The sequence below is a fragment of the Rhopalosiphum maidis genome, chromosome 1 (assembly GCF_003676215.2).
Source record: "Rhopalosiphum maidis isolate BTI-1 chromosome 1, ASM367621v3, whole genome shotgun sequence".
NCBI classification, from domain to species: domain Eukaryota; kingdom Metazoa; phylum Arthropoda; class Insecta; order Hemiptera; family Aphididae; genus Rhopalosiphum; species Rhopalosiphum maidis.
Genome location: NC_040877.1, coordinates 18,985,873 through 19,011,581, shown reverse-complemented (window position 1 = coordinate 19,011,581; position 25,709 = coordinate 18,985,873). Strand labels below are relative to the sequence as shown.

Sequence of the window (25,709 nt, the reverse complement as noted above, 5' to 3'; positions counted from 1 at the left end):
GTAAAAATTATTCGTTTATTATTTACCATTTACACCATCTAAGATATTAAAACATATAGTGTAACAAATTATTGTAAATACGACACATATTTGTCATCCTTTAACTTATGTCTTACTCGTAAACCCAACCATAAGTCCTAACGTACACATTTATTATATATTTGTAAAGCTCGTGTACAGATTTAATTTACATCTATTCAAGAATAATACAAATAAAAACTTTAAACATTTTATAAATTAAATTATAAATAATAATTAGTGTTTGTATATGAATATTTACACTGATTTTAGGTAATTAAATATAACAATTTAAACAGATATTAAATATTAATAAAACGTCAGATATTACTATATTAGGTACATAGTATATACCTAATACAAATAATGGTTTATTTCATTTCACAGAACTCCAATGATCGCCGGCGGTTTATTTGTGATGAACAAAGATTATTTTGTAAAACTTGGAACATATGACAAGGAAATGAACATTTGGGGTGGTGAAAATTTAGGTAAGACATTATTTTACTACTGATACTAAGTATATGCATTCAATACGCATAATAAACTAGACGTCACTATAGAGCATAGGTTCCCAAAGTGGTCTTTATCGATCCTCTGGGGTCGATTCTGACCTGTAAGAGGTCTATGTCAATGAAAATTAAAATTGGGGGTTCCGTGTAAGCACTGTAGTCTATGAAAAACATCTAGATAAATTTGTAAAAATTTAATTTTAGGGGTCTACGAAAATAGAAAAAGTTGGCAAGTGGTCTACGGGGCAAAAAAGTTTGGGAACCTCTACTATAGAGCCATAAGCCCCTAAATAAAATATATAATATAATACAAAACAAATTTTGATAATTTTCATTGCGTGTTTTGTCGGCATTATCATTCTTATTAAGATTTTTTTTATAGAAATATCATTTAGAGTGTGGCAATGTGGTGGTAGCTTAGAAATCATCCCTTGTTCGCGCGTTGGGCATGTGTTTCGAAAGAGACATCCTTATTCATTTCCGGGAGGCAGTGGCAATGTTTTCGCCCACAACACTCGTCGAGCTGCTGAAGTATGGATGGACCAGTATAAAAGATACTATTACAATGCCGTGCCATTATCTAGAACGGTCCCATTTGGAAAGTATGCTATTCGCTATTATGTGTTCTAGAAAGAAGAATAAGACGATGACAATTTTAATGTATATTTTTGTTGTCATTGCAGCATAGCAGATCGATTGGCATTGAAAAAAAAACTCGGATGTAAGCCGTTTAAATGGTATTTAGATAATGTTTATCCGGAACTTAAAGTGCCAGCGACTGTAGACGTGTTCGTGGGCAGTATAAGACAGGGCTACATGTGCTTAGATACATTAGAAAACCAAATCGGAAAAACTGCAGGTATCTTTCCGTGTCACGATTACGGTGGAAATCAGGTATGCAATTACAATTTATAAAATTACTTTTATAAATAACTATTATGTTATTATAAGTACCTATATATATTTTACAGGAATGGACATTTACAATTGGTGGATCAATTAAGCATGGTACAATGTGTTTATCTCCGACAGATTATTCAGCCATGAGTTTATTAGTTATGAAACCCTGTGACTCTTCGACTGACGAAGTAAGTATTTAAATTATTAATTTTCAATTTCACTAGGACTCATGTCGCGGGCTATTGAGTTCTGAAGGGTTGTTCACTTATATTAGTATTTATTAATCTATTTTCAAATTGAAACATAAAAATATATAAGGTATCACCTGAGTGCGTTCTAAGAAAAAAGATCATATTTTTGACATAACCCTAGTGCGTCCCAGTTCATTAAGAGGTACTTATTATATCTAAGTTAAAATGAAATGCAATTTTCTCACCAATTCCAGTACTTCACAATCATAGCTGTAAAAATTAAGCACCTATACATTTTTATAGTTATAGATTTGCAGAGTGGACATAGATAAATTGTGCCTAAAACAAAGTATCAGCATAAACAATCTAAAAATTAAAATGCTTGAAAATTAAAATCTTATTTATCGATCAATTTATTACCGGTTAAAGTGATTGGTTAATGGACAATAATGGTTATATATATATTATAACAGTATATACGTGGTGTCGATTTGTATTTCACGGTACTGTAAAATATAATGTATTTACTAAGTTCCAATTTATTTAAAATAGGTATTGCTTAAATGTATTATTTAAAAAATGTAATCACCAAATTAAAAAAAAAGAAAAATTGTTGACACATGCCTACACCACAGAGAATAATCTTATAAAAAAAAAATTAATATAATCAGATTGTGATCCGTTGTTTAAAACAGGAATCTATTTTACCTTTAACATATTTTTTTTTAACTATTAGAAAATTACTTGGAAAACTTAGTAAGTTTTTAATTATTAAACGTATACGCACTAGGGCTTGCACTCGCATTAACCCGATATCCAATACCATTTAAATATCTCCAAAATAATGACATGATCAAATGTTCTGTGATAACACCATAAATCAAAATATTTAAAAAAAATTGATATTTATTGAAATCCGAAATTAAAAGTCGAATTGAAAAATATAATTTACGGTTATAAAATTTGTATTATTAGTTAAATTTTAATATAACTATAAACAATATGTTAATATTTCTATTATAATAATCTTTGTTAATTTATTATGTAATTTGGTGCAAAATTTAAAATAAAAATCAGGTAGAAAAAAAATATTAAACATATTTTTAAATTACATAAAAAAAGGAAAACTATTAAATTGCTACAACAATATTTTAATATAAAATAATAACCCACTCATGCTTTCAAAGGGTGTCACCCGAATGCGTTTGGTTATCTAAATCATTTACCTACCTTTTTAATAGTCTAATTTTCCAATTGTGTCCACGATTGTATCGTTAATAATTTTAGTATATCCCAAGTGCGGCCGTAATATTATTATTGCTAATAATATACAATAATATTATACAGACGATCTTTCCTATACTCACACATGGGTAGAGCAGTAGTAGTGAACAAAACACGAATGCATTGTTAGAGCAGCTTCCATTCAAAATTGAATTAGTGTTTTTAATGTTTTGTACACCTAATTTGGGTTGTATCTTCTCTTAGAAATAAAATAGAGCAATATTTTAAATTCAATCATATATTTAAAAAAATAGATCGGCCAACGAAAACAAAATGTAATTCATTAGACATAGTAAAAAAAATACTATACAAAAATCTAGATTCGATTTTTTCAAGATCATGGCGTTGAAAAATCAATAAATTATACAAAAATATAAATATAATAGTATACAAATGAAAAAATATTAAAATAAATTAATTTAATAAAGTATAAATGTTTAAAACTTAAAAGAAAATAATTTTTTGGGGTGTAATTCAATTCATCTCTTTGTGGTGCACTATTAAAATTTTTCTAGCCCTTTCTAAAAACCCTATAGTATTATTAAATCAAATATTTATGTTACTTTACTTAACGTCTATAATACCTATATCATACTTACACGATTATGTATATTATTGTTATAGTGGAAATACGACGAAAACACTAAACAATTAAGACTTAAATTTGTTAATCTGTGTTTGGACACGCTTGGAATACATGAAATGATAAGTATTAATGTGTGTGATAATCTTAATTCAAATCAGAAATGGGAATACTTGGTTGCAGCAGGAATCGAGAATAATGTTTGAATCCTACAAAATGGTAATAACAGAATAATATTAGTAATTGTTTATTGATTTCCAAAATCAAAAATAAAAACTACTTAAATGAAAATCCAAAGATCAACATTGTAAACATTACTCAGGGAAGACATCAAATAAATACATTATTAGGCTATAATGATTTTTTAAATTATTAAATTATACATTGTACAATTAAATTATTACTAATATTGTACTGTGATAAATGTTAAAACGAATAGCTTTGAGTTATCTTATTACCTAGCCACCTAAGTATATAAAATTATATACGTTAGACGTATAGATACATACAGTTATTATACATAAATACAATATTTTAGTCTTAAAATCATTTTAAATTTATCGAAAACCTATAAGTATTAGTACTTTAATATTAAGATACATTTTTAAGTAGGTGTACATTTATATCTTACAATCCTATTTATAAAAATACATGATATTGTGTGTATAATTATTTTAAATTTTAATTTAGAAAACGTCAAGATGAAAATAGTTTTATTTGAAATGTAAATATAGTATTGTTAATTTTTAATTTTTTGACATTTTTATACATTTTTTTTGTGTTATTCTATTTTTAAGCATAATCATGATTATTTTATATGATTTATAATGTATCCTTGTAAATACTTTATAATTGATAAGGCTGTGATTTAAATCTTACCATGGTTATTAAATGATATGTACTTATTCACTATTGTAAATATATAATTTTATTTTCACATTCAATGTCCTATTTTGAGTGATCAAGTCTATATTATTACTGTACAATTAGCCAATTATAGGTAGGTATATGTATCTATAATCAAAGACTGCGGTTAATTCATAACGTACATATAATTTGACATGAGTGTTATTTTAATTTAAATTTAATAATATTATAGATAAATACCTACATAATGTTATATTGCAATTTTTATTTATGATGATATGTTACACTTATGTATTCCTATTCTACCTTAAGGCTCTTCATCGATGTCAGTAACATAAGCAATTTATTTTTCCATTGCAAATAAAAGTATGTATTAACTATTAGCACAGGTAATCGTTTATAATTTTTGTTGCAAGAGCAAAACCAACGTCAAACAGAGTCACAATCTGCAAGCATTTTCTACCTAACGCATTATAATTTAAAATAGAGTAATGATTTGTACAACAGTTTACACATTTTCATAATTATATCAAATTTTGTCAAAATTTGAACTTCAAACGTTTATGAAAAAAATAGTGCCTATTTATTTTTAAATTTCTAAAAGAACAACTTGTAATGTGGAATCTTATATAATCTTGTAAGAACTTGTATTATATTGACTAGACCTATAATTTTTTAATAAAAATTAGTTTAAAATTTTCAAAATCTTATTATTAAGAATAGAAAATTCAAAATGCTATAATAATTTATAAACATTTTGAGAAAAATTCAAATTTATATATAGTTATTCGTTTTTGAATCAAAACGAAATAAAAAATTGCTTTTTTTAAAAATTAATTTTACATAAAGATTCCCATAATTGTCCTTTATCTTTTTTTTTATTTTTCTTATAGTTAAGAACTGAGTACTTTTTACTTTAAAATTTTTAACCCCAAAATTATACCATTTAAATCTATTTTTCTACCAGTAAAGATAATGGCCTCTAAGATTGAAGCAGTTTTGTAATTCACTGCTATTAAGGCAATAATAGATACACACAAAAAAAATTGTAAATATATGAATTGTTAAAAAATTAATCACTCTGATCAATATCTAAAATAAGTAAAATTCAATATTGACAATATTATGTGCCTATGCCTAATCGGTATAGGTATATTATAGCTAGGACCTAATAACTATGATATTTTTATACAATACAAATGCACAACGTATAAGGTATAGGGCTTCATGTCTTTATACAATACCTACAATATAAGGCTCATCAACTGGCAACTGCTACGTCGCGTGTCGTGTGCATAGCCGTAACTAGTCCTTTATGTTTAGGGGAGGGGCCAAATTCCTAAAAATGTTTTAAAGCAAATTTTTTTTTTAATTTGATTATTATTTATTGTTTTTATTTGTGTTTATATTGATTTGAATGATTATTCGTTAATATGAAAATGAAACATTATATTTTTTTAAATTGTAGGTAAAAATAAAGTTAATACAAATATGTTAATATGCACATACGTTCACCCAAAAATTCTAGGGGGGGGGCTAAATTCCACCCAAGCCCCTTCCCCCTAGTTACGCCTATGGTCGTGTATCGTCTGTTGTGTCATCATTATGTTTAAGAGTTGAGTTCGGCACTACGGCACAGCTCTGCATTCAATGATATAGATCATTGCTATACATATAATACATATAGTGGAGTGCTGCATGATTCCATGATTAAAATGGTCAACGACCAAAAAAGGAAATAAATTTTGTCATGGTAACGGCCAAATGTAAATATGATAAAAGGCACATAATAGCATATTAAATTGTCTTATTCTATGTAAGTTGTAAGTTGTAATTACTTCATACTTGTAAACATTAACTAAGATAATAACACTACTTATCTTAATTCATGGTTGTGGTTTTGTGAACCTTAGATCATAGATCAGTCATCAGTAGGGCTTGGATTTTTATGCAGTAAAAAATTGTAAAATATGCATTTTATTTACCAAAATATGCAAAAATATGCAAATACAATTTTTTTAAATATTAGTTAATATTATTACATGTTATTATTAAATTATGTTTTTTAAATTTTCAAATGTGAACGAGGCGATTAACCCAAAGCTTTATATTGGCTGAAATTGCTTACCACATCACACGATGTTGTTGGAGCATATTTAAATGACCTGATTTGTCCCGGATTTAAAGTAATATTAACATATTTTTCTTCCGTTTTATAATCACCATTTATATAATGTTAAAAATTTTAAAAATGTTTTGAATCCCTTATTCTTCTTTAATATTAAGTTCATTTTAGTTAAAATGGTAGTATATTTACGATAATTCGACAAGTAAACCAATAATTATAGACGTTTATTAGATAAATACTATTTAAAATTAACAAGATTCTCAACAATGTACATATATACAATTATATGCATTATGTTTAAGATATGCGAAAATATGCAAAAAAAAAAATTGTACTATTTAATCAAGAATAAGCCAAATCGTGGACATATCTGACAATCAATCAATTTGGACTTAAGGAAACAAACATGCAAATGCATAGAAATCCTAGCCCTAGTCATCAGTATGATCTAACTCAGATCTAAGTAAAGTTGTGAACCAGTCACCCGACTTTACAAATTATAAAATATACAAATAGATCTATTGATAATTGGTATTTGGTAAGGTCTATAGTGAGGTGATCGTTATGATATCTGATAACGTAGTGACTATAGAAAAATAAAGTATAATTTATTTATAGTGATAAAATATATGATTTTTCGAAAATCCAATCCTTATCATGTTTTTGATAGTGTACTGTGTTGCTGATTCTAATTTTTAATTTTCAATTTGTATTTTAAACTGTTGCACCTATTATGGTTTTGTGTTTCTACTTCGCACTTTCGCAGTTCGCATTGTTCACAATGCTGTGTAAATAGTTATTACTAAATAGTTGTTCCAAGCTATATGAAGTCTGCTCTAGTGCTCTCTAAAAAAAGTAGTAGTATTTTACTATTGTACGTAAAGGGGTTTCCTGTAAATATGTTAACTATTAAACACGTATTATACTATTGACGTCTGAATAATGATTATTTGATAATATTAGCTGTTCTTAATTATGGAGTATGTTTTAAGAATTGATTAAATAATTCAACTATAATATTTGCTGTATATACATCAAGTATAAAATATTAAAATGAAATATTTTTAATTTTTTTTAGTTTAAATATGAAAGTTACTTGGAACTGGACCGAACTTTGTGGTCCCAATGATTTTGTTCCATTATTTCGTCCTGGGTATGTGTTGAGTATTTGTGCAGAAATGGCAGTCATTCGTCTGCCTATTCTATTTATATTTATGTTGACATCAACATATTACTGTTGTCATCTGTCTGATTGGATAATACGCACCAGACGTGAAACTAATATTCTTCGTTGCCGTATAATTATTGCTAGTATGCTGTCAATCTTACCAGCATTTCAACTAATTTGGGAAGTATACGAATTCACTGAAAGTCAACTATATCCAATTGAAAGTTTAGTTCTAATAATCCAATGTTTTACATGGTTGATACATACATTATACATTGTATGTATCCGCCATCATTTAGGAACGAGCTTACGAGGTTCAAAAGTTGTAATAATTGCTTGGGTTTTATGTTTTTTATCGTCAATAATATCTTTACGTAGCACTTTCATAGTATTTATTGAAAGTACTTATGTAACTATTTTACAAGTTAGATTATGGTTCACATTATTCAATTGGATGCTTCAGGCATTTTATTTCATTACCATGCTCTTCAAAGAAGACGTTGTAAGAATAAGACATGTAGACAGACTTCGTTTTCTTGCCCAGGTAAATTCTTTATGATCAATTTTATTTAATTAATATATCATCATATTATATGTTTATTATTATTTTTGATTATTCTTAATAAATGTTTCAATATATTAAAGAAAAACAAATTTAAAATAATATGTTTGTGGATTTTATTTTTAAAATTTAATTATTTTAAAAACTCAAAGAATAATATTAATTTTTAATGTACAGTTCAAGTAATCTAAATTATGCAATGATAATCTATGTTTATTAAAATATCTAGGTATATTTTCAAAAGTAAATAATTTAATTAGATTAGTATATATATTATTAATGTTTATACTTTTAGCAATCACTTGAGAGACGTTCTTTAATGACATCATCATATAGTCGTTTTAATGATGAATTTGATCCATACTATTTGGGTATGGCATGTGACAATGAACATTATGGTTTTATGTCTTGGCTCACATTTGGTTGGGTTGGCAGTTTAATTACCAAAGGAGACAAAAAAAGATTACATCATACAAATGATTTGTTTGATTTACCTGAATGGCTGACCCCAGTGTATGTATCAGCTAAAATGGAAGAAATATTTAGACATCAGCCCTCTGTGACAGCTGCATCACCTATTCATTTGCCAGCTGATCACCAATCTAGAGTACCAAAAATATCATTGTTACAAGCTCTACATAAATGTCATGGAAAACAATTTTATGGGATTGGATTACTTAAATTACTTGCAGACATTTTTGGATTTGCAGCGCCTATTTTTTTAAGCAAACTAATTACATTTGTATCACATCATAAAGAGCCAATAAGTCATGGATATTTATACATGGCGGGGCTCGTTTTAATGTCACTTTTAAGTAAGAATTAACATTAAATTATTTAATTTCTATACTACTTAGCATAAGTATATGTGAACAGAGAAGAAAGAAAAAAACATGGTATGTGTGATTAAGAAGTCACCTACTAATGACTTTACTTGAGAGGTGATTGTGGAAAGATGTAATAAGATATTAGGAAAAAAACAAGGAGTGAGAAGAGTTTGCCAAGTGAGAGAAGAATAACCTATAAAATATTATAGATTCTTTTTTGATCGTGTTCACATGTAAATCATTGTGGAGTGTTAGATTAGAAATTGTATGGCAGAGCGTTAGTAAGTTGACGTAGAGTGATATTTTGATAAGTTTATATTTTGTTAAGATTCAATTTTTTTTCCGCACCCAATAATTGAATACCATAAGTCCAGATAGGTTTAAAAATGTTTTGTAGATTAGTAGTTTATTTTTCAAATTCATGCTTTTGTTTATTACTAACATAGTTTTGAGCATACAAGAACGAGAGTTTAAATTCAGTCTTTTGGATCTGATGTGTGAGTTCCAGGTTAATCGTTTATCTAGGGTGAGGCTTAAATATTTCATTGTATCGGAAGAAGGTATAGCAATGTTATCCACTGAAACTGGTGGGTAGAGTCAGGAGAATATTATGTAAGATAACGTGAGGAGATAGTTGTTGAATGATAAGTCTTTCACAAATTTTTGAGAAAAATGGTAAAAGGCTTATGGGTTTATATGATTCTTTAGAGTCTGAAGGTTTGTTTGGTTTTGCAAACATAACAATGTAGGGGAATTTCCACATTAGAGGGAAATAGGATAAGTAAAAAATAGCATTGAATATATATGTTAATAGAATTATTGCTTTTTTAGGTAGAAATTTTGCAACCTCAGCTGTTATTAGTTCAAAACTGGGAGATTTTATGTTTGAATGTTTAAGAATTATATTTTTGACCTCGTTTGGGGTAGTGTATTTTACAGGAGGTCCATTAGGTAGCAGAGAGTCCAAATATTTTTTAACATTATCTATGTGTTAAAGGTCTAGAATATTGGAGTGAGGTTGAAAAATATTTGATAAGTGTGTTTGAAATACTTCAGCTTTTTCTTAGTCACCGATAGCTATTATATTGTCTGCTTTTTTAAGAAAAGATGAAGGAGTTTTATATTTAAGAGGCTGTTTAGTTTCTTTCCAAAGAGAACCATCAGCAACAGATAGGTTTTGCAATATTTATTCAAAAGCAATGATTTTATGTTTCGCAAGGATTTTTTTTAAGAAATTTGCAAATTTGTTATAAGCTGATTTATGCAAAGGACGGCAAGAAAGGTAGTATCTAGCTCTTGCCCTTTGTTTTTCAACAATTAGGCTACAAATTTTTTCTGGGACTAGAGGGTAGTTGAAATTAGAGTTGGTTACTTTGTTGGAGTTGTTGGATTTAATGGGCTTAATTACGGTCCATGCTGCCGATTGAATTAGAATTTGAGGTGAGAATAATTTGAGTGGCTTAGTATGTTCTAATGGAGTAGTAATTTTAATAGAAAAAAATGTATTATTAATTTTGAAAAGTATTTAATAACTGTAATACTAATGGCTTAGCCCCTTTAAACGTGTTGAGCAATATACTATATATTTATATAAACTTAATACATTTCTCCTGACTTTTTCCTACAGGCTGATATTTACTCATAAAAATGTCAAGGAAAACTTCTCTCGAAGAGTTTATCTATTGCTCCTAATATTTTATATTTTTAGGTACATTATTTAGTGCACATTTTGAATACCAAATACATATGATAGGAATAAAAATCAGAGGAACTTTAGTGACAATGATTTATAAAAAGACACTAGAATTAAATACTGTAATGCTAAACAACTTTAGGTAATTAAAATTGTGTCAATTTTTATTTATTATTTATTTAATCTATGTATAATCATTACATATATTTTTTTTATTATTTTTTTTTTTTAGTATTGGAGAAATAATTAATTTTATAAGTACTGATACTAATAACTTAGTAAATGCTTGCAATAGTTTCCATTCAATGTGGAGTGTACCTTTTCAAGTAAAATTATGAAATATTAATAAACTTTAACTCAATTTGCTTATTTTGTATTGTGTTTTAGTTGATTGTTGTTTTATACTTACTTTATCAACAATTGGGAATTGCTTTCTTGTCAGGAGTGTTTGTGTCTGTTTTACTTATACCTGTAAACAAGATTATTACTTCAAATATTGGTATGTCTGTCGTTTGTGTATTTAAGTTTAATGCATATTATTATAGTTAAAAGATAATAGTTATTTGATTATTTTTTTATAGGTAAATTAACTGAAAAATTGATGAAAGAAAAAGATAAACGTGTTAAATTAATGTCTGAAATTATAAAAGGTATTCGAGTAATTAAATTTCATGTTTGGGAAAAATATTTTATTGATAAAGTTAGCGGTATGTTATTCTATATTTTACTATTTTATTATATTCTACTATAAATGTATTACTCTTAGATTACCGAAAACTTGAAGTTGTTAATCTGAAAAAAAGGAAATATTTGGACGCTTTATGTGTGTATTTTTGGGCCACAACCCCTGTAACAATATCAATGTTGACTTTTTCAACTTATATTTTTCTTGGCGGTCAATTAACAGCGTCAAAAGTAAGTATCTATTAATTTAATATTTAAGATTATTATATTGAAAATGCCATTTTAAAATGTGTTCAGGTATTTACCAGTATGGCTCTACTTCATATGTTAATAACACCATTAAATGCTTTTCCTTGGATACTGAATGGTGTCACTGAAGCTTGGGTGTCTGTTAAAAGAATTCAACGTTTAATTGAAGTAATTAATTAATTATATTTTTATATTAAAGATTATAAATTGTATTTATACATTTGATAATTATGGTTTTCAGGTAGATGATTTACAATCACAGTCTTATTATAGTTTAATGCCTGTTCAATATGGAAAAACATTTGATAATGCTGTGTCATTGACAAATTGTACTTTTAATTGGGGCCTTAGATCATTCCAACTTAAAAACATAAATTTTTCTGTTGCCAAAGGATCTTTTGTTGGTATTGTTGGACCTGTAGGTAGTGGCAAATCTACTCTATTGGCTGGCATTTTAGCCGAGATAAATAAAGAAGAAGGAATGATTGCATCTTCAAATATGAGAGATGGTAAAGACAAAAGGTTATATTTTATTATGTTTTTAATTTATTTTATATACCAGAATATATGTGTATAATTTTTTTTTTTAGGATTTGCATTTGTTGCACAGTCACCGTGGATTCAAAAAGGAACAATAAAAGATAATATACTATTTGGTCAGAATTTCAGTTTAGAAAAATACAAGTAACTTTTAACTTCTGATACAAAATACACTTTTATTGATTTATCAAATTTTCTTACAAAATTGGTTGAATTAAAAAACAAATTTGACACTGATAGTATTTGGTACACAATTATAATATCATTTTTGTTTATACTTTTCAAAAGGACGCTATAGTCGTATCTGTTGACGTGTTGTCTATATCTTACACATTTTTTTAATTTAAAAAAAACTGTTATTCAAAAAACTTTTAAAAGGGCAACGATTAAATATTTAAAAAATATATGTTTTTTTCAATTGTAAATTAAATAAATTAAATTTTTTTTTAAATGTCAATAAATTTTGAAATAATGAGTGTTGTTGGATAAATTATTCACTCAGTATAATACTCTCTATTTCATAAAGGTGTACTTCAGGCGGTAGCTGATTTTTGTCTGGTTTGGTTAGATCACACTTTTTGAAAAAATAATTTTCATTAATTTCTATTTCTGAAGATTGGTTTTAGTTTACAACTTAGAAAAAATGCTAGCTAAGAGTTAGAATAATAGAGTGAAACTCCAAAGTTTGTTGTTAGACGAGAGTTAGCCACACTTCAGCTATGCGCAGAAGATTGCAGCCTGAAATTACTCTCAAATCAGATAAACAGTAAACATGAAATCAATTTATCTACTAATACTTAATTTGCTATCACAAATAATGAATATAGCAATTTTATTTTCAGAACCTTATTCTAATATTATTGTGTGAAATATAAGTTTAAACACTAATTGTGTATTAATATATTATTCATAATAACAATATTTTATTTTATTTGTAGAACAGTTATCAAAAGTTGTGGCTTAGTTAAGGATTTACAAGAATTTCCTAGAGGAGATTTAACTCTTATTGGTGAAGCTGGAGTAACTCTTAGTGGTGGTCAAAAAGCTCGTTTAGCTCTTGCCCGTGCTGTGTACCAGGTAATATTAATTTTACTAAAAACTCATTAATATAAAATAAAATAAAAAACTTTAAATCTCTTTCAGAATTTTTATTTCTGTAAATAATTAAACGTATTATTATTGTTAGAAAATCATAAAATAAAAAGCAAGGAATATTATTCAATTAAATATTTTTCTTGTATTAACATAGTTTTCATAATAATTTTTTAACATATTACATAATGCATTACCAATAGATTATAGAATATAACTTTATATTTGCAATTTGAAATTTGTACAATATGTTTTTCTCAAATATACCTACCTGACTGTGTATATATTTAAATAAATAAATCAACAGGCCATTTTGTTGCGGTGACATTGGTATCCAAACCGAAAATAGACTGTTGTATTTAATTATTAGTATATTTTTTAGAAATTCAATATAAACTTGAATATATTGTAATAGTATGACTATAATAAAAAAGTTCAGAAATCTAGAATCCTCTTAAAAAATTTCAAAATAAAGATCTATATGACATTATTACGATCTATTGTCCTAAATGGTTCTGAGATATGGACACATATAAAAGCCAAAGAACATAATTCAGAGGAATGTGCTAAGAAAAATGTATAAACCAGTTTTTGATAGTGAAATCAATGATTGGAGAAAAGTATACAATTATTAACACCAAATGCAATTTCGAAGACCTGATTTAATTAAAGAAATTACAAAATGAAGACTGATGTAGACAGCCATGCCTGGTGTAAGGATATAAAAATGATATGACTAAATATGAAGGAGAGCTACAGAGAACAGAATCAAATGGTAAGATTTGTATTTAGCAGTATGATCTTAAAGGCTGAAATCAAAGTTTAGAGAGAGTTTAAATCAGTTAGAGAGAGAGAGAGAGAGAGAGATGACTATGATATAAAAATAATTTACTAATATCTAAGTATATTAAATACTAATACAAAAAACATAGCCCTGAGTATTAATTGTATAAATATTGGTAAGTTCTTCTATAACATTAAAAAATATTTAAATTTGAATTACCAATATTTTTTTTACGAGGGTAGAGAGTAATTTCAATATATTTTGGCTTAGCCTTTTACAAATGTTTAGTTTCATCTATGATAATTGCTAAGTTAGTTTATTATTAATTTAATTTTGTTTTATACTGTATAATATATTTTTATAAGATTTAGTACACCAATTCTCAAATTGAGGTAAATATTGTAAAATAAAGATTTTTCCATTTGAATCAATTTCTGTCATATTTTGATAGTCTTAAATATATTTATTAATATTTTTTTAAATTAAATATTACTTCTAAAATTAGTATAAATATTGTACTGATTTTTTTTTTCCAGAACAAATTTATGTATTTAATGGATGACATTTTTGCTTCAGTAGATGTTAATGTTGCTCAACATCTATATACTCATTGTATTAATGGCTTACTTAAAGATAAAACACGTATTATTTGTACCCATAATAGTCAATTTTTACTCTCAGCTGATTGGGTATTAATAATGAATAACGGTACAATTGTAAATCAAGGTCGGCCTTTTGAAGTGTTAAATGATTATGATGTGAAAGCTGTGGATGTCAAATTTGATGAAGCAAATAGTAACTCGTACTTGACTATGGATGATTGGACACCAATTAAAGAATCAGAAATTATAAATGATTTGAATGACAGAGAAGACCAAGAAGAAGGAGTGATTAATTTATCTATTTATAAACAATATTGGAAATCTGTTGGAAATTTAATTGTATATCTGCTATTTATTGCTATAGTTATTATGCAGGTGCGTACAAATTGTATTCATGACATATTTTGATCAATACCTATTGCAATTTTATTTGATAATAAATATACCTTGTTCTATAGAGCTACTGCGTAATAAATGGTTACTTATAATTTATATTACATCTAAATCCTTTGTTTAATATATTTTAGGGTACACGAAATATATCAGATTTATGGTTATCTCACTGGGTAAATGAAATCAAAAATAAACACGACGGTCAGTAAAAATATACAATTTATGTTTAAAAATATTATTTTAATTTTTGATTGTTTATTTTAAGAGCTTTATATTTAAGTATAAAAATGTATTATATTAGAAATTGAATAACTTTAAAAAAATTATTTTAAAAATTCCATGAAAACATATTTCAATGAGCATCTTGATTGAATCAAACTAATGAAAAATATATTATTGTTTTCTTTTATTTTGTTTCAGATAATGCTATTGAAGATTTAAAAGATTTACAAAATGAAAACAATCAATATTTATATACTTATACATTAATTGGTATGATAAACTCGTTTGCTACATTTTTTAGAGCCTTTATATTTGCATACGGTGGAATTAAGGCTTGTAAAAAAATTCACGACTGTTTATTAACATCTATTATGAGCGTGTGTATTTTTAATGTTCAATTTATATTTTTTATTATATATATATTTATGATACATTTTTATTTTTATATAGGTAAAAACTACATTTTTTGATTTAAATCCTCTTGGCAGAATATTAAATCGATTTTCATCAGACACAAATATTATTGATGATTCATTACCATTTATTTTAAATATTTTTATAGCCCAATTTTTTCATGTAATTGGTACTCTATGTTCCATTATATATGGTATACCTTGGGCTTTAATTATTGCTGTAGTACTAACTCCTGTATATTATAAACTGCAAATACGATACAGAAATTCATCTCGTGAACTTAGACGTATATCAGCTGTAGCACTATCACCACTTTATAACCATATAAATGAATCGTTACAGGGGTTATCAACAATACGTGCTTTTAGAGCTGTATCCAGGTTAATATTGACCATACTAAAATTATTTTATAACAATAAAATTTAAGACATTTGCTTAATTTTTATTTGGTCATTTTGTTTTTATTTTTTTTTTTTTAATATATTTAGATTTGAACGTGAAAATGAAGACAAACTTGAAAATTATCTAAAAGCAGAATTCTCTTCACAATTAGCATTTTTATGGTTTAATTTCAGATTAAGAATCATTGGACTAACTATGTTATTTTTTATTAGTTTCATTTCTGTATTTATTCACCAATGGAATCTTACCAATGCAGGTTTGTATTCATTTGTACATTTTATGGGTTGATTAAATGGGAATATTTATCTGAATCAACAATTTAATAATTTAATAATGTGTTGAAAAACAAATACATTTTAGAGTATTATACAAAATTATTATTCATTTGATACTGTTATATAATATTAGAACTTGAAATTTGTATTAATAGGATATCTTGGGTTGTCATTGACCTATGCATTGACATTGACAAATATGCTTGGAGGATTAGTGAATGCCATTGCAGCAACAGAATGTGATATGATTAGTTTAGAACGTGTTCTTGGTTATGTTGAAAACTTAGAGAACGAGACTGATATTGAAGATTCGGTTTCACCTCCATTTGCATGGCCAACAAACGGAATTATACAATTTTCTAATGTTTTTTTAAAATATAGGTAAATTATTAAAATTTAAAGTGTTTTGGAATATTTAACATATTTTAATTTTTAGACATGATGGTCCTATGTCTTTAAATGGAGTTTCATTTGAAACAACTTCCTCAGAAAAGATTGGTGTTATTGGTAGAACAGGAGCTGGGAAAAGTTCATTATTAGCGGCTTTGTATAAAATATGTGATATTAGCAATGGTGCTATTTTTATAGATGCTGTGAATCTTTCTAAAATGTCTTCACGACAAATAAGGTAAACCTATCTAAATATTTAATAATGATATTTAGTTTAATTTAAACATATTATAATACCTCAAAATATAAAGTAGTACAATGTGCTCTGTTCGATTTCAGAAATCGTTTATGTGTAATACCTCAAGATCCATTTTTATTTAATGGTACCATACGTGAAAACATTGATCCATTTAAAGAGTATATGGATTCAAATATATGGTCTGCATTGCAACGCTGTCATTTAGCAGCAACTGTTAAACGTATAGGTGGTTTGGGATGTTATATCGGAGAAAATATTAACTTATCTGTGGGTGAAAAACAATTGTTGTGCTTAGTAAGAGCAATACTAAAGAATTCTAAAGTAGTATGTGTAGATGAAGCTACTGCAAATGTAGATGAAATGACTGATCGCAAAATACAAGAAACAATAAGAACTGCATTCAAGCATAGTACTGTTATTACTATTGCTCATAGAATTCGAACTGTGATGGATAGTGATCGGTATGTATAATTTATTAAACAAAAAACAAATTAATTAATTGAGAGCTATTCCATAATTTTTTTATATTATATTTTTTGTAGAATATTAGTGATGGACAATGGGAAAGTAGTAGAATTTGAGTCTCCAAACGTTTTGTTAGAAAATAAAAATTCTTATTTTTATAATTTGGTTCAACAAGAATTCAAATAAAAACTTGTGATCTCAGTTTCACAATTTTGATGGTGCGAATTGAAATAAATAATTTAAGTATTTTTATTATATATTTGACTATATTTTATAAAATTAATTATTTACTCTGTATATTTGTTATGATTTATATTATATAACATATTAATATTTACTATTTATTTAATTATCTTATTAAGACAAAAATATTAGTGAATTTTTAAATGTATTTAATATTTTTAGTTTGAGCACGCTTTATTAATATATAAAACAAATAATATCATTATATTTATATATATTATATATTATTATTTGTTTATTGACTAATCAAATATAATTTGACAAAATTAAATGTATCAAATTGTTGTTGTAGCTAAATGTAAAATGTTATTATATGTTACCTATAGGTTTAAAAATGATTATTGTTACAAAAATACATTAACTTTTAAATATGAAACCTTTTTTTTTATCTTAACTAATTGTATACCAAAAAATTATGAATAAATTGTGAAACTATTAATATGTTTTATTTATTATATATTAGTAATAAGTTAATAAATTAACCAATTAACAGTCAAATTACCATAGTTCCACATATTATCTCTTATTATTCTTAGTATATAAAGTTAAATAATTTAAAAACTACTCAAATTTTGATTTTGATAATCAACCTTTTCAGAAAAATTATATGCTAAATAATTTACTGTTCAAAAGGGACGGTGGTTATCATTTGAAAAATTATCCTCGCTCGCCCCCGCCAACCATAAATACGCCACTGACATTTTGTATTAGCCTACACGATTTACTCTAAATAATCCTTTATTTTTTGAATAGTCGTGAATTGCGCCATAATCAAAGATTTCTGAAATTAATAAATGGGTTGCTAGCACTGTCCATACAACACGTGCACTCCTGGCTACCACTGCCATGCCGGTTAGCCGGTATTTTTAATGCGAATAATGCATTCTTGAGATGAATCGTAGTCGTTTTGTGTGTTTAATTTTTATCGTGCATTTCGCATTACTGTTAGTCGTAGTCGCTATAATAGAGTTTAATTTATTGTTCAACTAACTATATTTTACCACGTGCTTTTTCCCGTAAACCTTTTTCAAAATGGATCAAGAAGACTGGGATTCGCCTTCTGACATACAATATCAACCCCAACAGCAGTACAGACCTAATCAACAATATAGGAAACCATTAACCAATAATCCAGATGATTTGCTGATGGATATAGATTCCAAGTTTGCGGGTTTGGTTATCGGCAAAGGTGGTGTTGTAATTAAAGGTTTGAGGAAAGAAAGTGGTGCGTTTATTTCAGTCTTGGATAGCGATACCTACGGGTTGAAAACTGTGAAGATTTCGGGAAATCAAAAAGCTAAAGAATATGCTCAAAAGCTTATAAACGATATCGTCGACGCGAATGATCCGGAAAAAATAAGAGAAAAGTTAAAAGAAGAATCAAACATAAAATTGAATGAACCAGTTCAATATACTTTTAATTGGGACGAGTTGATGAAAGAAGAAGCAGAAAACCTTAAAAAAAGATTAGCGGCTTTGCCACCAATTATTAAAGATTTCTATAAAGAACACCCTGAAGTGACCATGATGACTGATCAGGAAGTTGAAGATTTCAGAGTGTCTAAGAACAACATAATGATAAAATATATTGATGAAAATAATGCAAAGCCAATTCCTAAGCCAGTAATGAAATTTTCGCACGCATTTGAAAATTATCCAGAAATATTAGATGAAATACAAAAACAAAACTTTGAAATCCCGTCCCCTGTACAGTGTCAAGCATGGCCTGTCATCATGAGTGGGCATGACTTGATAGCTATTGCTCAAACTGGGACAGGTAAGACGTTGGCTTTTTTGCTTCCTGCTTTTATTCATATCGATTTTCAACTGACTCCTCGTAGTGAACGAAAAGGACCATCTATACTAGTATTAGCTCCAACTAGAGAATTGGTGTTACAAATTGAAAGTGAAGTATGAGTATATTTTATATGTGTATGTAAGTTTAATTTTATAATTTATCATTGTGTTGTTTTATTTAGGTTAAAAAATATAGTTATAAAGGCATTAAAGCTATGAGTATTTATGGAGGTGCGAGTTCTGGAAAGCAAAAAGAAAGTCTACGAAATGGAGTGGAAATTGTCATAGCTACTCCTGGTCGACTTAATGATTTTGTTGGTAGTGGTGCTATTGACTTATCAGATGTGACGTTTCTGATACTTGATGAAGCTGATCGTATGTTGGATTTGGGTTTTGAACCTCAAATACGTGTTTCATTACTGAGGGTAAGGCCAGATAGACAAACCATAATGACAAGTGCAACCTGGCCACCCGGAGTTAAACGTCTTGCTAAAAGCTATACAACCAATCCTATTCAAGTCATGGTTGGATCATTGGACTTGACAACAGTGAATACTGTAAAACAAGATATTCTTATAATGGAAGAAGAAGAAAAAGAACTTTGGCTAGACGATTTTCTGAAAAACTGTAGCGAAGATGATAAAATAATAATATTTGTGAACCGAAAAGTAACTGTGGATCAGCTTTCATCAGATTTATGTTTAAAAGGCTTCATTGTTGAATCAATTCATGGTGGTCGTGAACAAAGTGATCGAGAAATGGCTTTGGAAAGCTTACGTAATGGTGAAGTTAATATTTTAATAGCTACAGATGTAGCTTCTCGTGGTATTGATATTAATGACATTACTGTGGTAATAAACTATGATTTTACTAAAGATATTGAAGAGTATGTGCATAGGGTAGGGAGGACAGGACGAGCTGGCAAAACTGGTTTGGCTATTACCTTAATGACTAGAAGGGACTGGGGTAAAGCCAAAGAGTTAGTAGAAGTGATGGAAAAATCTGGACAAGATGTACCTCCAGAGTTGCAAGATATGGCAACAAGGTATGAAGCTAAAAAAGAACGGGATAGAGCTGAAGGAGGTGACAGGCCATTTAGGGGTGGCAGAGGAGGTGGAAGAGGATTTTCAAGAGATGGAAGATTTTCAGGAAATAGAAGAAATCATTATTAAGTTTTTCAATATTCCTCATTATTTATTATTAAAATTTTAAATTGTTCAAGTTCTACTTATAATTATTTATATTTAATATTTAGAATTACATACTTTATTTATAGTATATCATATGAATCCTTAACAAGTGATGAAATAAGATTGTTTAATAATTTATATCTGATTAAAATAATTAAATGTGTTATTATGTACTGTGTTATGGTCCATCGATTGCTTTATAAAGTTATTCAGTGGGTCATACTGAAAACAAAGGCAATTCTCTACATGGTAGAATTGAGAGTAAATGATAGATTATGAATATTTTTAAGGGTTATTAAATTATTTATGAACTATTTCAATAGATTTGTTTTATCCGTTGATTATAATTATAGGTACAATCAAATGTGCTAAAGAAATAAAGTGTAAGAAGTAGAATTTATGATTTGAAAAATATATCAATGGAATTAGGCAATAATTTTAATACTGATGAAGATTGTGATATAGTGTTTAGAAATGTAATCAAATAAGACAAAAATAAAAGAAACCTTAACTAAAGGTGGGGAATTTATAACAACATAATGACATCTTGAAATTAAAATTAATAAATATATTTTCATACTTAATTTTTAATAAAATATTGAGAACAATTAATATTTAATAGTATTTAATAATATCATTTAACTTAACTAGTATGTATCTTTTTATATAAAAATTGTGATACATTTTATCAAAAATTGATAATTTATAATAACTAGTGACTAGTGACTACTATTTAAATATGAGTAATAATTATATTATTTTTAAATTTCAATGTTAATTTATTTATTATAATGCTATTTTTAATTTTACTATTAGTATAATACTTATCATTACTTTAAGATATTCAAAATTAAGTTTAAGTTTGTTATTTACATGGTTTTATTTCATAGATAATATTATGTTTTTATTTTTAAAATGTATTTTATGTTATTTTCTACTAAAAATATTTATTATTTTTTTTAATATGTTACAAATTTTTGTAATATATCTTATGTCATGTAAGTTGGTAAGTTTATGGTTCTGTAATACAATATTATATTATATTTTTATAGTTATTTCAAAAATTGTGTAGTATAAATCCCATTACTAAATTATGTCTTGAAGTATTCCAAGCAAATGAATTAAAAATGAAAATATTATGGTTACATTTTGATGATACAGTGTGATCACAATTTCAGGTAAAACTTAATATTTTGGCTATATCATCTGGTATTGAAATAATTGTTTTGGTTAAACTTAGTATGACATACTGAAATCCAGTATTTAGAAAAATTCCTAGCAATATTTACTTTTAAATAGTAATACAAAGTCAAGATTTGGATTTGTCAATTTTAGCTATAAAGATAAAACTTGGTCCTAAATTTAAAATTAACGACATTTTAAGTTATTGTTAAATACAATTTTTTTTTCTATTACAAATTTGTATGAGTTCATACAAAATATAAAACCATAAAAAACTGAACCTTAAGCATTATCAACTTGATTTTACTATTGCTAGTTACAATATACAGCTGCACTAGTGACTACTAAAACTTGAAAGTTTTCTTACAAGCTTATCAATGCTTATATCAATATTATATCATCAGTTATTTTTCTTATTACTATTAGTATTTTCATTGGCACAATAGGAATTTGCAATACGGAGGAGAGGTACATATTTTTGGGTAGAAACTGTACTCTAAATCACTTTAAAAACCTAATGCTATTAAGAATATAATTAGTTATAGTATTATAATTGGATTATTTATTAAATTATAAATATTACTAATATTAGTAAAATAAGGCTCTAAAGAGGATCTATCTAACTATTCCCTTTATAATTTCTTAATTATGCCCCTGAGTCTTATATATTGTACAAATGAAAAGTTTATTGCTACTAATAAAAAAATGTATTTAATTTAATTATTCAATTTTAACATTTATAATTATTTTATAAAACAATATAAGTAAAATACAAATCCAAATATAATCAAAGTATTATAAAATGCACAATAAATGGTTATTTTAACTCGATTTAAATTAATCTTATAAAGCGATATAATTACGATACATTATTTAAATTTGTAAAATTGCATTCATAAGAATTATTATTATACAAATTATAGATTAGATTAGCTAGTCGGTGAAGTACTTAGTACTTACTAAAACACAAAAATGTTTCAAATCAAATTTTGTAGTAATTTACTACTAAAAATTAATTATAAATGATAAAATAGATAATTATGATGTATGAATCATTTCTATTATATAATACAAATAAATAAAATAAAAAATAAACATTTGTCAAGAATAAATTATAAAAATTGTTATTTTTATGTCTGTCATCACAATTATTTCAATAAATACAACTGTATGATCCAAAGGTCCTTTAGAACCTAACTTCCACAATAGTAATAACAAGTATAGCTTCAAAAGAAGCAAGGTTTATGGGTAATTGAAAATATAATCAAAGAATATTAATTAGTGATCATCACTACTCGTTACTTAAACTTTTTTTAAAAACCTGATTATGGAATACTAAACCAATCTTTTTCTAAGCACTATACGAGTTCGTTCTTCTTCATCATCACTTCCATAAGCTGATGACATACCCGATACAGCACCACGCCAAGAAGTAGCTTGCATAAGTTCTTGGTCTGGTTCAGTACGATTCTCATAAAGCATTAGATTAAGACATTCTTCATAAATTCTTGCTTCTGGGAAATCAACCTAAATAAAATATTTTAACTTTAAATTGTTATTATTTTATCTTCCTTATTTTTTTGTTTAGGTAATTAATAATAGAGTTTTCAATATGTTCATGGTATTTTATTAAATACAAAATCAAAAATCAATATATTTCAATAACCATTATAACACTAAAAAAAAAAACCCAATACCTTTGTATGTTTTTTATCTGTAGCATAAACAATTGATGTGCAACAAACTTCAGCAACTTTAGTTGCTAATCCAAAATAACTCCAACAACATATTTCACTTGAACCACTAACATCTTTGATAAATAAAAATCTTGAACCAAAACGCAATGAAAGCTTATCAAATAATTCAACATTTTTCAGTAAATTATCATCAGAAGCACTGAAAATAAAAGTTAATTAAAAATTGTATCACATATGACAGTATATATTTTGTTACCTTGTATATGAATACTTGTTATTATGTCTATTTATAAGAAGTTTAACAGTGGGCTAAAATAAAAGACAAATAAATTTAAAAATATTTTTCTAAAGGTGATATTTATTTACTTTTGTACTCATTGTAATAATTTGACATAAGTCTGCACTAGATGATGTAAGAGGTATACGACATTGAGGTTCAATTTTACATTGTCTTGACCGTAAAGCTTGTTGACAAGATTCAACAAGTGGTGATATTAAATAGAATTTGGCTTCAGCTAATAACTCAGCAATTTCATGTGTCTTATCTGGAAGAGCTACATGTTCATCACGCAAAAAGTTTAACACAGAATTAAAGTGCTTTCCACAACGATCAATTAAGACCCAACCTGAAAATTGTTTTAATGTAATATAACTTTATTAATACATGTTTTACTACATAGGTACCTTATAAGGTATACCTTCAGTATCAGTAAGTACTTTCATCCGTCCACTAAACATAGCTTTAAGCATTGTATCATGCTTGGTCAATGTACCAATTGTTGTGTAAAATAATGAACCACCTATATTTAATTTTGCATATTTGGGTTGACTTTCTTGAGGCTGCATTTTAACTAAAATGGTTAGATTTGTTGTATTCAGCAGAACCTGTATTGTTTTTATCCATTAAGAGTATTAGGTATTAAACTATGAAATATACTATACACAGTGATTCTTTTATCATTAAACACTCATTATTTCGTCAAGTATTTTTCATTTTTTTTCATGTTTTTTCAAACTGTATGAAATTTTTATTTTTTTCACCGTTTTATTTAGTAGTGAAACCACTCAACTTTTGATTTTCAAATGACAACCTATATTTAAAATGTATTAAATTAATAGGGTTATTTTTTTTATGAATTTTTATGTTCAAATTATTATTTTTTATTAATTTTTTAGCAAGATATGGCTTTTCAAACTTGGACGGTTTTAGGTTTTTATAATACTTCTTGTTTCTGAAGACCATTAGTCACATGGGTCATAGATATTAAGAGGTATACCTTCATGGTTCCCCGAGAATTAGGCCACAATTAACCTTTTTTCTAAAAAGTATAAGGTAATTGGGCCAACATAAAATTTTTAATTTTTATAAAATAATATTTAATATAAGTTTTATTGAGAGTTTAATGGGTAGTTTGTATTAAAATAGAAACGTAGGAATATTAAAAACCAGAAAATGAACATCAATTTGAAAAAAATATAATCTTAATAAAATTAAAAAACACGACTAAAGGTAAAAAGACAAAAGACACTTTTTGAAATAATAAGTGTTTAACAATAAAATAATCACCTGATGTACATCAATAGTATACAATTATTTTTTATATAAATTAATTGGATATTTAAGAAATGTTAAACATCAACGTTTTACTATAAAAACAAAATCGTAAAAAAATACTTACATTAGGATGTGTTTGAATACACAACCTTATAATATAACTGATAATTTATATTTAATATTAATATTTTAAAAAGGTAATACAAATAGGTAAAAAGATAATTAATTTTAAAGCAAAATGTTTGGAGAATTTAAAAAAAAAATTAACTAGGAAATGAAATGTTAAACATTTAAATGAATAACATTAGCAATAAATGATTACCGTGAACTTATTAAGTAATTTTTGAATTTTTCATTTTTGAGTTTTAACATTAGATAATATTATTGACTATCGTCTCTAGACTCTAGAGTAATAATAATTATTCTTATTCTTATTAATATTACTCTATATCGTCTATCATAGAAAATATAATCTATTCTGTGATTTAACCAATATCACAGGACACAGATAAGTAGAATAATCGGTGACGTATCACCCAGA

At 26.5% G+C, this 25,709-nt stretch overlaps 4 protein-coding genes across 7 annotated transcripts in view; 3 read left to right on the top strand and 1 right to left on the bottom strand.

The window, feature by feature from the left end:
* LOC113555718 (polypeptide N-acetylgalactosaminyltransferase 2-like) overlaps positions 1–4,103 on the top strand; it is a 30,673-nt gene extending 26,570 nt beyond the window's left edge. Inside the window, exons 8-12 of the mRNA XM_026960242.1 lie at positions 406–509; positions 913–1,132; positions 1,214–1,424; positions 1,502–1,618; positions 3,530–4,103. Coding sequence (XP_026816043.1) covers positions 406–509; positions 913–1,132; positions 1,214–1,424; positions 1,502–1,618; positions 3,530–3,694 — 817 coding nt within the window. The 3' untranslated portion in view covers positions 3,695–4,103. The remainder of the gene's footprint in view (positions 1–405; positions 510–912; positions 1,133–1,213; positions 1,425–1,501; positions 1,619–3,529) is intronic.
* Positions 4,104–7,160: 3,057 nt separating this feature from the next.
* LOC113560844 (multidrug resistance-associated protein 7) lies at positions 7,161–17,792 on the top strand. Of its 2 annotated transcripts, none has more exons than XM_026966949.1 (21): positions 7,161–7,357; positions 7,562–8,195; positions 8,509–9,028; positions 10,749–10,875; positions 10,966–11,059; positions 11,121–11,232; positions 11,315–11,440; positions 11,500–11,648; positions 11,715–11,834; positions 11,908–12,175; positions 12,257–12,350; positions 13,145–13,283; positions 14,619–15,059; positions 15,212–15,278; positions 15,498–15,676; positions 15,750–16,093; positions 16,202–16,371; positions 16,546–16,771; positions 16,827–17,018; positions 17,120–17,500; positions 17,582–17,792. In XM_026966949.1, the coding sequence occupies exons 1-21, from the start codon at positions 7,308–7,310 to the stop codon at positions 17,688–17,690; spliced, it is 4,542 nt and encodes a 1,513-aa protein (XP_026822750.1). In that variant the 5' UTR covers positions 7,161–7,307; the 3' UTR covers positions 17,691–17,792. The 2 variants fall into 2 exon arrangements, with proteins under 2 accessions (XP_026822750.1, XP_026822751.1); XM_026966950.1 differs by having other exon boundaries at positions 7,172–7,463.
* Positions 17,793–18,632: 840 nt separating this feature from the next.
* Positions 18,633–20,871, top strand: LOC113560605 (probable ATP-dependent RNA helicase DDX43). Its single transcript, XM_026966588.1, has 2 exons — positions 18,633–19,658; positions 19,727–20,871. The coding sequence occupies exons 1-2, from the start codon at positions 18,780–18,782 to the stop codon at positions 20,714–20,716; spliced, it is 1,869 nt and encodes a 622-aa protein (XP_026822389.1). The 5' UTR covers positions 18,633–18,779; the 3' UTR covers positions 20,717–20,871.
* Positions 20,872–22,767: 1,896 nt separating this feature from the next.
* On the bottom strand, positions 22,768–25,449 carry LOC113547812 (BTB/POZ domain-containing adapter for CUL3-mediated RhoA degradation protein 3-like). Of its 3 annotated transcripts, none has more exons than XM_026948329.1 (6): positions 25,293–25,443; positions 24,312–24,464; positions 23,980–24,239; positions 23,870–23,922; positions 23,614–23,812; positions 22,769–23,443 (listed from the first exon to the last, which is right to left on the bottom strand). In XM_026948329.1, the coding sequence occupies exons 2-6, from the start codon at positions 24,457–24,459 to the stop codon at positions 23,252–23,254; spliced, it is 852 nt and encodes a 283-aa protein (XP_026804130.1). In that variant the 5' UTR covers positions 24,460–24,464; positions 25,293–25,443; the 3' UTR covers positions 22,769–23,251. The 3 variants fall into 3 exon arrangements, with proteins under 3 accessions (XP_026804131.1, XP_026804130.1, XP_026804129.1); XM_026948328.1 differs by having other exon boundaries at positions 22,773–23,443; positions 24,312–24,498; positions 25,293–25,449; XM_026948330.1 differs by lacking the exon at positions 25,293–25,443 and having other exon boundaries at positions 22,768–23,443.
* Positions 25,450–25,709: the final 260 nt, after the last annotated feature.

Coding starts and splice junctions, on each gene's coding strand:
- LOC113560844 (XM_026966949.1), top strand. CDS start 7,308: ATGAAGTCTGCTCTAGTGCTCTCTAAAAAAAGTAGTAGTATTTTACTA. Junction 9,029..10,748: donor CGTTTTAATGTCACTTTTAA/GTAAGAATTAAC, acceptor TTATATTTTTAG/GTACATTATTTAGTGCACAT. Junction 11,649..11,714: donor GTCAATTAACAGCGTCAAAA/GTAAGTATCTAT, acceptor AAATGTGTTCAG/GTATTTACCAGTATGGCTCT.
- LOC113560605 (XM_026966588.1), top strand. CDS start 18,780: ATGGATCAAGAAGACTGGGATTCGCCTTCTGACATACAATATCAACCC. Junction 19,659..19,726: donor TGTTACAAATTGAAAGTGAA/GTATGAGTATAT, acceptor TGTTTTATTTAG/GTTAAAAAATATAGTTATAA.
- LOC113547812 (XM_026948328.1), bottom strand. CDS start 24,459: ATGCAGCCTCAAGAAAGTCAACCCAAATATGCAAAATTAAATATAGGT. Junction 24,240..24,311: donor AGTACTTACTGATACTGAAG/GTATACCTTATA, acceptor AACAATTTTCAG/GTTGGGTCTTAATTGATCGT. Junction 23,923..23,979: donor TTATTACAATGAGTACAAAA/GTAAATAAATAT, acceptor CTTTTATTTTAG/CCCACTGTTAAACTTCTTAT.